Source organism: Hyperolius riggenbachi, chromosome 11, assembly GCF_040937935.1.
Source record: "Hyperolius riggenbachi isolate aHypRig1 chromosome 11, aHypRig1.pri, whole genome shotgun sequence".
Lineage (NCBI taxonomy): Eukaryota > Metazoa > Chordata > Amphibia > Anura > Hyperoliidae > Hyperolius > Hyperolius riggenbachi.
The window spans coordinates 6,933,645-6,952,158 of record NC_090656.1 but is presented as its reverse complement, the minus strand read 5'-3'; the positions used below and the strand labels follow the sequence as shown (position 1 = coordinate 6,952,158).

The 18,514-nt window shown below is 45.9% G+C and overlaps 1 protein-coding gene across 1 annotated transcript in view; it reads left to right on the top strand.

The window, feature by feature from the left end:
• VPS35 (VPS35 retromer complex component) overlaps nt 1-18,514 on the top strand; it is a 167,086-nt gene that overhangs the window by 81,003 nt on the left and 67,569 nt on the right. The window contains exons 11-12 of the mRNA XM_068260997.1: nt 4,610-4,817; nt 10,194-10,349. Coding sequence (XP_068117098.1) covers nt 4,610-4,817; nt 10,194-10,349 — 364 coding nt within the window. The remainder of the gene's footprint in view (nt 1-4,609; nt 4,818-10,193; nt 10,350-18,514) is intronic.

Genomic DNA, 18,514 nt, shown 5'->3' with positions numbered 1-18,514 from the left:
ATTTATTACATGGTGACATTGTTACTGTGGGCAGATTATGTAGCTGCTCCTAGCTGTTTTGGCTGTTAGAGACCGCTGTAAACAGCTAATTCCTGTCTGTGAACCTTGTTACATTGTGGCAGTTTGCCCAGAGTACCGCGGTACTCAGAGCTTCTTGTGGGAGAGGTTTCAGCACAAAATCAGTCATACAGCGCCCCCTGATGGTCTGTTTGTGAAAATCATATTTCTCATGTAAAAGGGGGTATCAGCTACTGATTGGGATAAAGTTCAATTCTAGGTTGGAGTTTCTCTTTAAGGTTTCCCTGGCGATCTAGCTGTCACCATGCAGCCGCCTATTCTGTCGTCATTCACTAGTTTTCTCTGAAACTTTCTGTGCCTAACACAGCGGGAACACACTTTGGGTCACTAGAAGAGATTTCAGGGGTTGCTCGGACTCCACCATCTGCCTTGAAGTGGTGCAATTACCTCGTCTGCAAAGAACATGATTCTGGATTTGAGTTTCTTGCATGGAAGCAGCTGTGGGTAATTTGCTGTACAGAACCTCTGCTTACAGCCAGGGTGGCAATCATGTGGGCTGTCTCCCAGCTGCAGATCACTGGGAAGGACCTCTCAGGACCCCCAGATGGAAGTGCGCTGCTGGGCTGTCTGCACCCCCTGAGTTCTGCTGTCCATCAGGCAGCCTCTTATTGTATGCTTAAGGCTGAATAAGCATAAAGAGGCACCAGCATGTCATTATATAGCGACTCGCACAATTTCCTATAATTACACAGCCGCACTCGAGGGCTCTTATGTGCCTGTGATGGACAATATCCTCCCCTTCTCCGCCAACGGCAAGTGGAGCGCTCGTTATTCAATTAGACATCAGTGCTGAGTTATGCCACTGAGATGGGGCGAAAAATGCTTCCCGCAATGGATTATTCATATTTAAAGCTCTTATGAATAATTTTTACATTAAACCTCTCGACACCGGTGCTTGATCAATAGCCTTGTCATTAGTAGATGCCAGAGCCGTGGTGTGTACACTGTATACTTTGTTATATCAAACCATATGGCCAAAAATCTGCCCCAAAAAGGTGCTATTATGCCACATGGGCCCCACTAAATGCCGGTGCAAAATCTAAAGCATCGGCGGTACAATTGGAAGATAACGTGTAAATTCCATCTCACTAACAACTCCAGCACAATTCTCCCTAGTGCCCATACATCTAAAGATTTTGCTGTAAGATTGACCATTCGATCCAATCATTTTATCGAATCGAGAGAGATTAGAGTGTGTTCAAATTTGCCTAATCCATGAAAAGTGGCTGATGATGCGTCAAATCGACCAGCTTAGTCGATCCAGCAGGATGGAAGAAATCGGTCAATCGCACAGGAATCCGCTATTTACGTATGATTCGATTGACTCTGAATCGATTTTTGCATTCAGAGCATGGAGACACAACATCGGTCAGATTGATGAGAAGGTGAATTGCATAGGATATCGCTTGTAGTATGTGGATCACTAGTTGATTTTCGATCAACCATACTGAAGTCGATTCCCCAATAAAGTCGATCGTTTTTTCGATTGAATCAGGTTCACTAAATGTATGGCTACCTTAATGCCGCTAACCTTCCCATAATTCTAGTTCCCACACAGAAGTTTCCAGAGAAGCCTAGATCTTACTGGCCTTATCACAGGCTATAGTGTTAAGATACCCATACATCTAGCCTGAACTGTAGTTTTAAAGCCCAGCTAAATCCAGACACAAACTCTGAAAGCTGCCCTGTTGCCATGGTAATAATCATAAATGCTAATTTTTACCTTTGGAAATTTTTCAGATTGAAAAAATCCGCGTGAGCGTTCGCTGTCCTCCTTGCCCCCTCCATTACGCCGCTCTGACTCCCGGTAATCCAGACAGTCACGGCCTTCTGCACATGCTGCATGCACACCCCTTGTCGCGCTCCCTTCCCCCGGAACATTCTGTGCCTGCGCAAAAAGCTCCAGGGGACGGGAGCGCAGCGGGGGCGTGCATGCGCAGCAGACTCCGAATTGTGGTGACTGAACAGATTATCGGCAGTCGTAGCGCCAGAATGGAGGGGCCGAGGCGGACGGTAATGGACTCGGTGCTGCTCATGGGGCTGGAGGAAGCCCTGGGTAAGTATAAATTAAGCCTAGTGAACCATCTCTGATACACTTTAAAGCTATGAAGCCAGGGATAATAATGCCTCCTCTCACAGAATGCTCTGGGAAGAGAATGTACCGCTTAGGCTAAACATCACTGGAAAGATGGGGGGGGGGGGGGCTACATATAGCTATATATAGTATATACCTTAAATACTCGTGTATATAAGCCTAATGTTTCAGCACAAGAAATGTGCTCAAACGTTACCCCCTCGGCTTATATGCGGGTGAGTGGAGCAGAATGGATGGTGGAGCAGGTGTTGTTACTGGCAGAGGAGCATAAGGATTGTGCACTAGTGATCCTGCTCTTACCAGCTGGCTCCCCGCTGTGTCCGTGCCCCCCCCATCCCCTGCAGCATGGTGTGCAGAGTGTGCTGCCCAAGTCTACCTGTGGCTTGTGAAGCGGAGCGTGCAATGTCAGCGGTGCAACTATCGGGGATTTTTCATGTGTGGCAATCGCTGTCTCCTATCTATGATGTCATCGTGTGGCGTCTTGACACAGCTGTATCATCTGTGGGGCGCATCTAGCTACGGGGAGGGGGCTGTACATGTGAATATCTATCTATCTATCTATCTATCTATCTATCTATCTATCTATCTATCTATCTATATATATATATATATATATATATATATATATATATTGATTGGTATGTACAGTGGTGTGAACTATTTGCCCCCTTCCTGATTTCTTATTCTTTTGCATGTTTGTCACACTTAAATATTTCTGCTCATCAAAAACCGTTAACTATTAGTCAAAGATAACATAATTGAACACAAAATGCAGTTTTAAATGATGGTTTTTATTATTTAGTGAGGAAAAAAAACTCCAAATCTACATGGCCCTGTGTGAAAAAGTGATTGCCCCCCTTGTTAAAAAATAACTTAACAGTGGTTTATCACACCTGAGTTCAATTTCTGTAGTCACCCCCAGGCCTGATTACTGCCACACCTGTTTCTATCAAGAAATCACTTAAATAGATGCTATCTGACACAGAGAAGTAGACCAAAAGCACCTCTAAAGCTAGACATCATGCCAAGATCCAAATAAATTCAGGAACAAATGAGAACCAAGTACTGTAATTGAGATCGATCAGTCTGGTAAAGGTTATAAAGCCATTTCTAAAGCTTTGGGACTCCAGCGAACCACAGTGAGAGCCATTATCCACAAATGGCAAAAACATGGAACAGTGATGAACCTTCCCAGGAGTGGCTGGCCGACCAAAATTACCCCAAGAGCGCAGAGAAAACTCATCCGAGAGGCCACAAAAGACCCCAGGACAACATCTAAAGAGCTGCAGGCCTCACTTGCCTCAATTAAGGTCATTGTTCATGATTCCACCATAAGAAAGAGACTGGGCAAAAATGGTCTGCATGGCAGATATCCAAGGCGCAAACCACTTTTAAGCAAAAAGAACATTAAGGCTCGTTTCAATTTTGCTAAAAAAAATCTCAATGATTGGCAAGACTTTTGGGAAAATACCTTGTGGACCGACGAGACAAAAGTTGAACTTTTTGGAAGGTGCATGTCCCGTTACATCTGGCGTAGAAGTAACACAGCATTTCAGCAAAAGAACATCATACCAACAGTAAAATATGGTGGTGGTAGTGTGATGGTCTGGGGTTGTTTTGCTGCTTCAGGACCTGGAAGGCTTGCTGTGATAGATGGAACCATGAATTCTACTGTCTACCAAAAAATCCTGAAGGAGAATGTCCGGCCATCTGTTCCTCAACTCAAGCTGAAGCGATCTTGGGTGCTGCAGCAGGACAATGACCCAAAACACACCAGCAAATCCACCTCTGAATGGCTGAAGAAAAACAAAATGAAGACTTTGGAGTGGCCTAGTCAAAGTCCTGACCTGAATCCTATTGAGATGTTGTGGCATGACCTTAAAAAGGCGGTCCATGCTAGAAAACCCTCAAATAAAGCTGAATTACAACAATTCTGCAAAGATGAGTGGGCCAAAATTCCTCCAGAGCGCTATAAAAGACTTGTTGCAAGTTATCGCAAACGCTTGATTGCAGTTATTGCTGCTAAGGGTGGCCCAACCAGTTATTAGGTTCAGGGGGCAATTTCTTTTTCACACAAGGCCATGTAGGTTTTGAGTTATTTTTCTCACTAAATAATAAAAACCATCATTTAAAACTGCATTTTGTGTTCAATTATGTTATCTTTGACTAATAGTTAACGGTTTTTCATGAGCAGAAACATTTAAGTGTGACAAACATGCAAAAGAATAAGAATTCAGGAAGGGGGCAAATAGTTTTTCACACCACTGTATAAACAGTTAATGTTTCTTATGCTGAAACCAGGAAAATTGCTGTAAAAGTGTATCCTGAATAATTTACTGCATTCTACTATATGGCACTACAGGGCCTCTTTAAAGTTTGTTATATTGCTGGTTGTCACTTCAGAATCCCCGTCAGTGTCATGTATGTGTTTTGCAGCATTGCCACCAGCAGCGCCGTCTCCAAGGAGCTGACCCGGCTGCTGAAGATCCCGGTGGACACCTACAACAATATTCTGACCGTACTGAAGCTCAAACACTTCCACCCTCTCTTCGAGTACTTCGACTACGAGTCCAGGAAGAGCATGAGCTGCTATGTGCTGAGCAGTGGCTTGGAGTACAACACCGAGGTCGGCTCTCAGGACCAGGTAATAAACACTTGGGTAATCTTACTCCTATTTACAACCTGTACTTCCCACACTGTCCGCTATGCTAATGGCCAATGCTAGTCATACTTTGTGTTTCCCACACAGTCTATCTACTGGGTACATGCGAATGCTAGCCCTCAGTACTGTGCTTCCCTCACTCTCTGCTGTACCTATGGGCAGTGCTAGCCCTGCTCCCTGTGCTTCCCTCACTGGCTGCTGTACCTATGGGCAATGCTAGCCCTACTTCCTATGCTACCGTCACTGTCTGCTGTACCTATGGGCAATGCTAGCCCTACTTCCTGTGCTTCCCTCACTGTCTGCTGTACCTATGGGCAATGCTAGCCCTACTTCCTGTGCTTCCCCCACTGCCTGCTGTACCTATGGGCAATGCTAGCCCTACTTCCTGTGCTTCCCTCACTCTCTGCTGTACCTATGGGCAATGCTAGCCCTACTTCCTGTGCTTCCCTCACTGTCTGCTGTACCTATGGGCAATGCTAGCCCTACTTCCTGTGCTTCCTCCACTGTCTGCTGTACCTATGGGCAATGCTAGCCCTACTTCCTGTGCTTCCCTCACTCTCTGCTGTACCTATGGGCAGTGCTAGCCCTGCTTCCTGTGCTACCCTCACTGTCTGCTGTACATGTGGGCAATGCTAGCCCTACTTCCTGTGCTTCCCTCACTGTCTGCTGTACCTATGGGCAATGCTAGCCCTATTTCCTGTGCTTTCCTCACTGTCTGCTGTACCTATAGGCAATGCTAGCCCTACTTTCTGTGCTTCCCTCACTGTCTGCCGTACCTATGGGCAATGCTAGCCCTACTTCCTGTGCTTCCCTTACTGTCTGCTGTACCTATGAGCAATGCTAGCCCTACTTCTTGTGCTTCCCCCACTGTCTGCTGTACCTGTGGGCAATGCTAGCCCTACTTCCTGTGCTTCCCTCACTGGCTGCTGTACCTATGGGCAATGCTAGCTCTACTTCCTGTGCTTCCCTCACTGGCTGCTATACATATGGGCAATGCTAGCCCTGCTTCCTGTGCTTCCCTCACTGTCTGCTGTACCTATGGGCAATGCTAGCTCTACTTCCTGTGCTTCCCTCACTGTCTGCTGTACCTATGGGCAATGCTAGCCCTATTTCTTGTGCTTCCTCCACTGTCTGCTGTACCTACAGGCAATGCTAGCCCTGCTTCCTGTGCTTCCCTCACTGTCTGCTGTACCTATTAGCAATGCTAGCCCTACTTCCTGTGCTTCCCTCACTGTCTGCCGTACCTATGGGCAATGCTTGCCCTACTTTCTGTGCTTCCCTCACTGTCTGCTGTACATATGGGCAATGCTAGCCCTACTTCCTGTGCTTCCCTTACTGTCTGCTGTACCTATGGGCAATGCTAGCCCTACTTCCTGTGCTTCCCTCACTCTCTGCTGTACCTATGGGCAATGCTAGCTCTACTTCCTGTGCTTCCCTCACTGTCTGCTGTATTTATGGGAAATGCTAGCCCTACTTCCTGTGCTTCCCTCACTGTCTGCTGTACCTATGGGCAATGCTAGCCCTACTTCCTGTGCTTCCCTCACTGGCTGCTGTACCTATAGGCAATGCTAGCCCTACTTCCTGTGCTTCCCTCACTGTCTGCTGTACCTATGGGCAATGCTAGCCCTACTTCCTGTGCTTCCCTCACTGTCTGCTGTACCTATGGGCAATGCTAGCCCTACTTCCTGTGCTTCCCTCACTCTCTGCTGTACCTATGGGCAATGCTAGCTCTACTTCCTGTGCTTCCCTCACTGTCTGCTGTATTTATGGGAAATGCTAGCCCTACTTCCTGTGCTTCTCTCACTCTCTGCTGTACCTGTGGGCAATGCTAGCCCTACTTCCTGTGCTTCCCTCACTCTCTGCTGTACCTATGGGCAATGCTAGCCCTACTTCCTGTGCTTCCCTCACTGTCTGCTGTACCTATGGGCAATGCTAGCCCTACTTCCTGTGCTTCCCTCACTCTCTGCTGTACCTATGGGCAATGCTAGCTCTACTTCCTGTGCTTCCCTCACTGTCTGCTGTATTTATGGGAAATGCTAGCCCTACTTCCTGTGCTTCCTCCACTGTCTGCTGTACCTATGGGCAATGCTAGCCCTACTTCCTGTGCTTCCCTCACTGGCTGCTGTACCTATGGGCAATGCTAGCCCTACTTCCTGTGCTTCCCTCACTGTCTGCTGTACCTATGGGCAATGCTAGCCCTACTTCCCGTGCTTCCCTCACTGTCTGCTGTACCTATGGGCAATGCTAGCCCTACTTCCTGTGCTTCCCTCACTGTCTGCTGTACCTATGGGCAATGCTAGCCCTACTTCCTGTGCTTCCCTTACTCTCTGCTGTACCTATGGGCAATGCTAGCCCTACTTCCTGTGCTTCCCTCACTCTCTGCTGTACCTATGGGCAATGCTAGCTCTACTTCCTGTGCTTCCCTCACTGTCTGCTGTATTTATGGGAAATGCTAGCCCTACTTCCTGTGCTTCCTCCACTGTCTGCTGTACCTGTGGGCAATGCTAGCCCTACTTCCTGTGCTTCCCTCAATGTCTGCTGTACCTATGTGGGCAATGCTAGCCCTACTTCCTTTGCTTCCCTCACTGTCTGCTGTACCTATGGGCACTGATAGCCCTACTTCCTGTGCTTCCCCCACTGCCTGCTGTACCTATGGGCAATGCTAGCCCTACTTCCTGTGCTTCCCCCACTGCCTGCTGTACCTATGGGCAATGCTAGCTCTACTTCCTGTGCTTCCCCCACTGCCTGCTGTACGTATGGGCCATGCTAGCCCTACTTCCTGTCCTTCCCCCACTGCCTGCTGTACCTATGGGCAATGCTAGCCCTACTTCCTGTGCTTCCCTCACTGTCTGCTGTACCTATGGGCAATGCTAGCCCTACTTCCTGTGCTTCCCTCACTGTCTGCTGTACCTATGGGCAATGCTAGCCCTACTTCCTGTGCTTCCCTCACTGTCTGCTGTACCTATGGGCAATGCTAGCCCTACTTCCTGTCCTTCCCCCACTGCCTGCTGTACCTATGGGCAATGCTAGCTCTACTTCCTGTGCTTCCCCCACTGCCTGCTGTACCTATGGGCAATGCTAGCCCTACTTCCTGTGCTTCCCTCACTGTCTGCTGTACCTATGGGCAATGCTAGCCCTACTTCCTGTGCTTCCCTCACTGTCTGCTGTACCTATGGGCAATGCTAGCCCTACTTCCTGTCCTTCCCCCACTGCCTGCTGTACCTATGGGCAATGCTAGCTCTACTTCCTGTGCTTCCCCCACTGCCTGCTGTACCTATGGGCAATGCTAGCCCTACTTCCTGTGCTTCCCTCACTGTCTGCTGTACCTATGGGCAATGCTAGCCCTACTTCCTGTGCTTCCCTCACTCTCTGCTGTACCTGTGGGAAATGCTAGCCATACTTCCTGTGCTTCCCTCACTCTCTGCTGTACCTGTGGGAAATGCTAGCCATACTTCGGCAGCTGTTAAGCACAGGATGCAGTGCTAGCACTGACTATGTGCACATTTGTTGTTTTTTTGACTACCGGAGTACTTTAATATGAGATCACCAGATATTTCTTAAAGCGGTATAAAACCCGGCATTTCTTCTTTGCTCTAAAAGATTATTTACAGCATATAATATACTACTTAAAATGTTTTTTCGTTTTTAGCAGAACAGCATTCAAATGGTTAAAACATAGGACTTACTTTTTCAATAGCAAGCTCTCTGCAGGGAGATCCACATCTAAACTGGTGATAACATTCTTTTGTTTACTTAAAGGAATACAATCAATTATGCATTTATTTTTAAATGCTGTATGTTGTAGCACACATTAGGGCAAGTACTAGGAGCAATTTGATTCCTCACACTGCTGTTCCTCTCAGCTGTAAAATGGTCAGTTTTGGATACAAAATGTATCTAATACTGAGGGCTCCCAGAGGACTAGACCATGTCTCTGCACAGGGGAGCTGCTATCAACTCCTCAGTTTATAGTTTAATACCTTGCTGAAAGAATCTTGTTGATATGGTGGTAAGGGGTTAAAGATTCTAGCAATGTGTGTTTATTATCTTTGCTTCTCTTGACTGATAAAGATACTAATAATGCTAATTGTAGACAGTGGTCTGCCCTTCTCAGCAGCTTGTAAAGTGGATGCAGCCTGGAGTGAATAACCACAAGGAGGCAGCCAGGCAAACAGTCTGAGTGTAAACACAGACTAGTGTTATAGCTAGTTATAGTCCAGCAATATTACAGTTCATTTAGTTACCTGTTACCTCCTCAGATCAGCCTATTTCTCCTCATGTCTGCTGTATGCTGTGAGTGACACAGTGACATATATTTGTGAGCTGTGTGAGAAATGAATTTTTAAGCAGAAATAGGAGAGAGACCTGGGTGAATAAATAAAGTGCCCCTAGCACTAGTGGTAATGTGTACACTAATATAAAGTATTAAAAAAAAAAGTCGTTTTAAATCGATAGTATTCCTTTAAAGGATTTATCAGGCCTAAAATAATAAAATAAGTACTACTTACACGGGGCTTCCTCCAGCCCCAATCTCCCCAGCATGTCCCTCGCCACAGCTCTGCATGCAGCCGTTCGCTGCAGCTCCGTCCTGGTCCCCGCCGATGACATCAGGCCGACCTCCAGGTTGGCCTGTACTGCGCCTACGTGATCGGCGCTGTCAATCACCGCCACGTGGACCGGAGCAGACTGAGCAGTCGCAGTAGTTCTCACGTCATCGCCGGGGATCGGGACGGAGCTACGGCGAACGGCTGCGTGGGGTAAGGGTAAGTAGCGCCTATTTTCTTATTTTAGGCCTGATAACTCATTTAATTGTAGCAGAGAGAAATGTAAACATTCCCTGGCTGTGCAGAAACTTCTTCTAATGTGTCCAGAACTGAAACACTGCTCAGAAATCATTGCTGGGTACATTACAATATAAATACACCAGTTATGAATAAAGTGCAATGGCAGCTTCCAGAGCAAATAAAACTGTACTTAGGGAACTTGTAATTTCTAAATGAACAATAATACTTATGCACAAAAGCAAATATGAGAACTGTATGGGATATAAAACGTAGGAATATTATGTCAGAGTTTAATACCACTTTAACTTCTGTGTGCGTAAGGCATGTGTAAACAAGAAGGAAGTAAATGGCAAAAATCGTACTCGCGTCTTTTGCATGAATTTATCGTTTGCACATGTCGCAGATTCCTTGGTTGGCCAAGACTTTTATCTCTTGTGTGTACTCAGCTTGAATGGTTACCAAAGTTTATCAAAGATCCAGTAGACCTATTAGGCCCAGTATGTCGCCATGGGAGAGCCTGCAGAACGTTCCCTCTCACTGCTACGTATAGATTATCCCCTTTCTCGTTTGACAGGTGGACGCCATCATGAACTTGGTATCAACGCTGATCCAAGACCAACCAGATCAGCCAGCCGAAGACCCCGACCCAGAAGACTTTGCGGAGGAGCAAGGCCTGGTTGGGAGGTTTATCCACCTCTTGCGGTCCGATGACCCCGATCAGCAGTACTTGGTGAGCGAGAAAGTTTACAAACTTCTACCCGTGTTGAATTAAACTACTACAGATTCCATCATGTGCTCATCTAATTTGTTGCAACTGTTCTTGAAGTGATACTTAAATAAGCAGATGCTGATTGGTTAATCATTTGTCAGCAAGGGTTGGGAAATTCATTAGTTTTTTTTTAGTTTTTTCAAACACAGGTAGTCCCCGGTTAAAGAGACACTGAAGCGAAAAAAAAAATGATGATATTATGATTTGTATGTGTAGCACAGCTAAGAAATAAAACATTAAGATCAGATACATCAGTGTAATTGTTTCCAGTACAGGAAGAGTTGAGAAACTCCAGTTGTTATCTCTATGCAAACAAGCCATTAAGCTCTCCGACTAAGTTAAGGTGCGTACACACATGCGACTATAGTCGTTTGTAATGATCGTTCCCCGATCCTTACCAACGACGATCGTTACAAAAAACGAACCAACGACTATTAAGGCAAACGATGAACGAGGCAAATCGCTACAAAACAAAGTTCTGTCTTGGCGGATTTTTACCACCGACGATCGTTAGCAAAAGTGGTACATCGTTGGAAACGATCGTTCGTACCAGGCTGGACATGCGCATTTCACTTTTTCTCCAAGGAACTTTACAATTTTATGCGCAGGCGCATTAAGTGCTTTTACGTGGTGTAACGTTCGTTCTAACGATGTGATCGTTACACACTTTTTACAACTAACTTTACTTCGGTCGTTCTTTCGTCAATTAAAAGATCGTTCGTCGTTGACAACGAACGATCGTTGTCGCATGTGTGTACGTAGCATCAGTCGTGGAGAGGGCTGTTATCTGACTTTTATTATCTCAACTGTTCCTGGACTATTTACTTTTCCTCTGCTAGAGGAGAGGTCATTACTTCACAGACTGCTCTGAAAGACTCATTTTGAATGCTGAGTGTTGTGTAATCTGCACATATTACCGTATATACTCGCATACAAGCCGAATTTTTGACCCCCAAAAAGGGGGTCAAAAGTTGGGGGGTCGGCTTGTATGCGAGTCTTCCCTGGTGGTATAGTGGTGGGTGGTGGGTGTTCCGCGCCCCGCTCCCCCCCCTCCCCGCTCCCCCCGTGGCCGCCGCTGCTATTACCTGCAGGCAGCGGCCGCTTCCTAATCCGCGTTTCTCTTCTTAAACTTTTCAGCGTGTATCACAGCAGCGCGCCTGGCGCTGCTGCTGTGACGATGCAGGGGCAGGAAAGAGCGGTTCCCCTGGTAACGGCGATACAGATCGCCGTTATAGGGAGCCGCGCTCTTTCCTGCACTCTGCATCGTCACAGCAGCAGCGCCGGGTGCGCTGCTGTGATACACGCTGAGAAAGAAGAGGAACGCGGATTAGGAAGCGGCCGCTGCCTAAGCAGGTAATAGCAGCGGCGGGGAGGGAGCCGGGAGTACTACCTACCTATGCTGGGCACTATACTGGCTAAACTGGGCACTATACTGGCTAAACTGGGCACTATATTGGCTAAACTGGGCACTATACTAGCTAAACTGGGCACTATATTGGCTAAACTGGGCACTATATTGGCTAAACTGGGCACTATACTAGCTAAACTGGGGCACTATACTGGCTAAACTGGGCACTATACTAGCTAAACTGGGCACTATACTAGCTAAACTGGGCACTATACTAGCTAAACTGGGCACTATACTGGCTAAACTGGGCACTATACTGGCTAAACTGGGCACTATACTGGCTAAACTGGGCACTATACTGGCTAAACTGGGCACTATACTGGCTAAACTGGGCACTATACTAGCTAAACTGGGCACTATACTGGCTAAACTGGGCACTATACTGGCTAAACTGGGCACTATACTGGCTAAACTGGGCACTATACTGGCTAAACTGGGCACTATACTGGCTAAACTGGGCACTTTACTAGCCATACTGGGGCACTATACTAGCTAAACTGGGCACTATACTAGCTAAACTGAGGCACTACCTACCCATACTGGGCGCTATACTGGGCACTATACTGGCTATACTGGGCACTTTACTAGCTATACTGGGCACTATACTAGCTATACTGGACACTACCTACCTATACTGGGCACTATACTAGCTATACTGGGACACACTGGGGGGCTGCACCAATCCAGCATTTCCTACCCCCGGCTTATATGGGGGTCAATCATTTTTCCCAGTTTTTTCAGGGAAAAGTTGGGGGGTCGGCTTATATGCGGGTCGGCTTATATGCGAGTATATACGGTATAGAATGATGCAATGTTAGAAAAAACACTATATACCTGAAAATAAAAGTATGAGAATATTTTCTTTGCTGCTAATCTTCTAGTAATTATTCATAGTACACAACCAATTCACTATATCATATTTTTTTTTTCGCTTCAGTGTCTCTTTAACGAACGAGATGGGGGACTGTAGGTTCGTTCTTAACCTGAACCTGTTCTTAAGTCGGAACAATGTGCTATCTCTGTCCCCTGTACCTCCTCTGACCCCTGTGCCTCCAGTGTCCCCCTCTGTGTCACCTCTGCCCTTTGTACCTGCTTATACAAGTTTAAAACACATTTTTTTCTTAGAATTTTTTTTTAAATAGATTTTCTCAAAAACTGCAAGTCCAATTTGAAAAATGTTGTTTGGCTTGTTCCCATGGAAACACTGAATCCATGCCGTTCGTATCGGTGGGTCGTTCGTACGTCGGGCGTTCATAAGTCGAGGACTACCTGTATCAGTAAATTGGTGAGCAATGACGCAATGAAGGGTCATGGGTAAAAAGCTGTTAGCGGAGGTCTCTTGTTCATCCATTCAGCTGCTTGCAGAATCTGTCTGGTCCTTCCTCTCTGGTCTGTGGGTAATGCTACTTCTTTTCAGTAAGCATAGCCGTCTCTCAGAGCAGGCAAACCCCGCCCACACAGTGATTGTTCATCCGAGAGACCAAGAACAGTGGGAAGAGTCGCTGAGCGATCCTGTGCTAGTCTCCAACAGGCTGAATTATGGTCAGAGAGAACATTCCTATTTAAAGGATACCAGATGCGAAACATGCTAGAGAAATGGGGGGGGGGGGGGCAGGGGCAGGCCCCCAGTCTCCTCCCTGCCCCCACAGTCTACCTAAATGCCCCTACTGCAGCCTCTTCCGGGTCGCCAGAGTTGGGCATTACTGCGTAGGGGCTGGCCGGGCTGCGTGCATCCTACAGTGCGCGCCCATGGCTGAGAGTGCATGTGCTTGCTTATATCATGTGCATGATATAGTTATGTCATACACATGCGCAGAATGCTCCCAGGCACAGGCGCGCGCTTCAGGATGCGCGCAGACCGGCCAACGCAGTAAACATTTTCCATAGCAAAGAATAGCGAACATACAGCAGTGATTAACATGAAGATTAGTGCAGTTGTAAATATTGAGGCGACAACGTCGACTTGTTTCGGGATAGACCCTTCATCAGGCCTCCACATATAAAAACAAAATCTGTCTAGTTAACACACGCTCATGACAGACATCTGGACAGAATGAAGCCAGGTAAGACCACTCCTCCAATTTTCAAGCACAGGAACCGCACATGGCAGGAGCTGGAGGAGAATGGCCTCCTGCCTGATGAAGGGTCTATCCCGAAACAAGTCGACGTTGTCGCCTCAATATTTACAACTGCACTAATCTTCATGTTAATCACTGCTGTATGTTTGCCATTCTTTGCTATGGAAAATGTTTCCTGAAGGATATCTTTTATGAACTTTTTTGCACAATTGCTGTCTTCAATAAAGACTTTTTGTATTTTTGCATAAAACTTCTTCAAATGTATTCAATACTTCTGATATACATATCCTTGTACTGGTATAAAGTCTATGTGGGAGTTGTGGCTCACCTCAGAGGATATTGTTCTTATCGTTTCCCTTTATACGGAATGTGAGTGGGTGAGAGAGCATGGGTGATTTTACCTTGTAGGACCCTTTTACACTAGGCCGGTTCCATTGCGCTGCATTATCCTTTGTGCATGCAGGGTAACGCAGCAGCAATGGAAGTCTATGGGGCCTAGTATTCTTGTTGCATCGCCTTGCACCGGAAGTTTCCGATCAGCAGCCTACCTGCCGCAAAGTCAACAACGCGTTACCTTTGGACTTCCGCGGCGGAATGCATGGAAGTCAATGGGCGACACAGAAATGTTACATTTGTTGGCGGTGCAGCGCACATGTGCAGAACAACGCAAATATGACAGCGGAGCTGGGAATCCCAGTGACGTTCTCTAATGACTGTCCAGCAGAGAGTACACCACTGAGCAAGAGGCTGCAGAGGGTGAGTGGGGGGCAGCTCTGTGCATATGACCTCGGCACTGAACTCTGCCGCGGAGTCATATGAATGTTTTACGATTGGGAATCTGTACAAAAATCATCCAACTCTTACTCTACAGTTTATGAAACCTCCAACTCCGACTACAGGTACCCAAGATTGCTTCGACTCCTCAACTCTGACTCCTTAGTGGCTTTTGATTTGTTACAAAAATCATCAGACTCTTCAGTTTATGAAACCTCCAACTCCGACTACAGGTACCTAAAATGGCTCAGACTCTAACTCTGACTCCACAGCCCTGTTTGTGCATTGTGGTATGCGATGGGGTGGAGCGTTGCACTGGCCAATCACAGAGTTAGAACCGTGTCGCTTTTCATATGGTTGGGCTGAAATTCAGTTACCTGTTATAAGATCGCATTATGTTATACAGCATTTTGTACATCACAATTTCAGCAGTGCCTCCCTCTCTCTCTCCTCCTGCCTGACCCTGATTCCTGTGTCCTGCAGCCTCTCTTCGGAGCAGTTTAGAGCAAAACGTGTCTAGAATTCCCTCTGAGGGAGAAATTACACTGGCGGGGCATTGAAACAGATACGTTTTTCCACTTCCAGTGCTTGTTTGTATGAGGGAATAAGTGCACAATGCAGTCCATGGAAAACCGGATCATGGTGTCCAGACAAAAGCAGTTAGCTGTCAGTTATTAAACCACAAACAATGTGAACAATACTGCATCAACGGGAGAAGAACCATCGGCTCAGTTGTGGTGATGGGACGCGTGTGCTTTTATCCTATCGCATTGTTAGTGGGTTTGTTTATAGAGAATGGCAGTTGGTGTTGTCTGTTTGTTTGTTTTTTCCTCTCTCATTTCTGCCAGTAATTAAGATGCTGACCGGCAGGCTCACGGACAACATAAACATGGTGAATATTCTTATTATTTCTAAAGCGCCAACATATTCCGTGGCGCTGTACAAAGTAGGAAAACAAAGAAGGGGGGTACATAATGATACAGACTCTGATATACATCAAATATGAACACTGGTCCAAAATACAGAGCTGGTGGATACAATGACAGATATAACATGATGAATATAATGTATAACAGAGTGCAAGCTATGAAATGAATAACACATGTCAAGACACAAAAGGGTGAGAGAGCCCTGCCCTTGCGAGCTTACAGTCTAAAGGAATGGGGGGGGGGGGGGGAGGCAAGAGGTGGGGAAGTATGCAGTATAGGCTGTGCACGTTAAGGTTATTTAGTTAGGAGTTAAACTAGATGCAAGGCCGAAGAGGGAATGGCCTAAGTTAGAGCATATGCTGTGTTGTGCTGTGGAAGGGCATTCCAGAGGAGGGGTGAGGCACGTGAGAAGTCTTGTACACGTGAATGTGAGGAGGTAATTGTAGAAGAGGATAGAAGAAGCTCGTGTGCAGATCTGAGATTGCGGTTGGGTTGGTATCTGGAGACTAGTGAGGAGATGTACAGGGGAGAGAGATTGTGGAGAGCTTTGTAGGTTAGGGTTAAGAGTTTGAACTGAATCCTCTCATTAATTGGTAGCCAGTGAAGAGCTTGACAGAGAGGGTCAGCAGAGGAAGAGCGAGAGGAAAGATGAATGAGTCGAGCAGCAGAGTTCAGTACAGAATTGAGCGGTGTTAGTCGGTTAGTTGGAAGTCCAGCAAGCAATATATTTCAGTAGTCCAAGCGAGATATAATAAGAGCATGTACTAACATTTTAGTTGTGTCCTGAGTGAGAAAAGGTCAGATGTGAGATATGTTTTTGAGCTGGAGATGACAGGAGCTGGTTAGGGAGTTAATATGAGGAATAAATGAGAGAAAAAAGTTCAATATTACTCCTAAGCACTGTGCTTTTGGGAACTGATGTTCTAGGGGTGTTGTTAACATTTATTGTTATATCAGGCAGAGAGGTGGACAGAGATGGGGTAATGACGATTAGTTCTGTTTTGTTCATATTGGCCTCAGTTCTGGTAGCTACGTGAGGTAAATATTTTTTTGAGGTATTTCAGCAGAAGCATGCAGTAAATAAATAATAGTAGTCTTTGTCTTCCATAAGCTAGGATAGTCTTTGGTAGATGTAGTTTTTTTGTTGTTGTTTTTTTTTTTGGGGGGGGGGGGGGTGTATTTGATTATTCAACAACCTATGAAAAGTATATTTATAGGCATCCCTTATATATAAAAGAAAGAAGATCCAGTAAATATTTGGAGTTTTTTGTCTACTATTCTGTTCTAGTACAAAGCCTTAATAGGAACTCCACTAAAAGCTGCAAAATTAAAACAAATTGACTTTCCCTCCAGGTACAGGCAGGTCTTAAACTGATAGGTAAATGATGTGCTAACATGCCCCCTAATTTCCATGAGAATAGCTATTTTTGTTAAATCAATGCAAATTACCACGAGGTAAAACTTGACAAAACCTACCAGAATTGCTAAATGTCATTACCTCATGAGGTAAATTACCGTATAAGAGGTAATTTGTTTGAAAACGCTACCAGAATTGAGGCCATACGTTTTTTAAGAAGCGAGAGGACACGAAAGCGGGTATAGCAGACAGACAGTTGGGAACCCGTGTGAGGAGTTAAAGTGAACCTCAAGACTAAAAATCTACTCAGCAGAACTGAAAAGGCTTGGAGTTTCTTTAACAGTTTCACAGCATCAGAACTTTGTTTTTCTTACCAAAGCATCATTTTTAGCTGCATTTTTAGCTAAGCTCCACCCATCAAAGAAAACTGCCCGGGCTTTTTTTCCCTGATGCTGTGCAGAGCATGATGGGATTTCCTATGCTGTTGCTCACTTTGCCTAGCAACTGGGAGAGGTGCTCAGGACACAGGACAGTTGGAACTGTGTCTCATGCTCCGTCACCTCCTTTTTAACCAAAAAGATGGCTGCCATCATGAAATCAAACATTTGCCTGTTCTTTTAAAACAGTGTGGGTAAGAGATTATATTACCTATTTATTTTAATTAACATAACTAATGTAACTTAATGACAGTATGTTTGTTTAGGCTGGAGTTCCTCTTTAAGGTCTGGGGCTAAGAGATAGACTTGTGTATCATCTGCGTATAGGTGGTATTGAAATCCAGATGAGTTTTAAGTTACCAAGGCTGGGCATGTAGATGGAAAAGAGAAGGGGACCGAGGACAGAGCCTTGAGGTACCCCCTCAGATAAATGATGTGGAGAGGAGGTTTGATCGGAGTAAGACAGTGAAGGACCTTCCAGAGAGATAGGAAGATATCCAGGAGAGAGCGAGGTCCTTTATGCCTATAGATGAAAGTATCTGTAGGAGTAAGGTGCGGTCAACAGTATCAAACACTGATGACAGACCAAGAAGGGTAAGCATGGAATAATGACCTTTGGATTTAGCTGTGAGAAGAATTGGCCACTTTAGTAAGAGCTGTTTCTGTGGAGTGGTTTGCCTGGAAAACAGACTGGAACTGATCAAGCAGGGAATTAGCAGATAAATATTTGCTTAGTTCAGCATGAATATCACTCATTTCTTGATCTATCTTCTATTTTTTTGTAAATGCGAGTTCTTGGTTTTCAGAAGAGGAGATCTGTTTTCTGCAGAGTTTTTATGAAGCCATGACATGTGCTCTTTAAGCCTTGCTGGCGTTTATTTGAAGCGTTCGGGGACAGGCTGACAGTAAGGGTTCTATGAATCTGAAGGCTCGGCATGCCGGGATTCATGGCTGTGTTATTAGGAAGATGAGACACAGAGGTACTCGTCCCTCCACCGTCAGAGCAGCCCTGACATCGGCACGCAGTGACTCCTCCACAGCAGGACGCTCCGCTGGGTTACGGCTGTCACTTCTCCAGATTGTCAGAGTTTAGAACTTTCTTTGTGCAAAGTCAGCACTGGCAATATTCAGCCGGGTAGATGA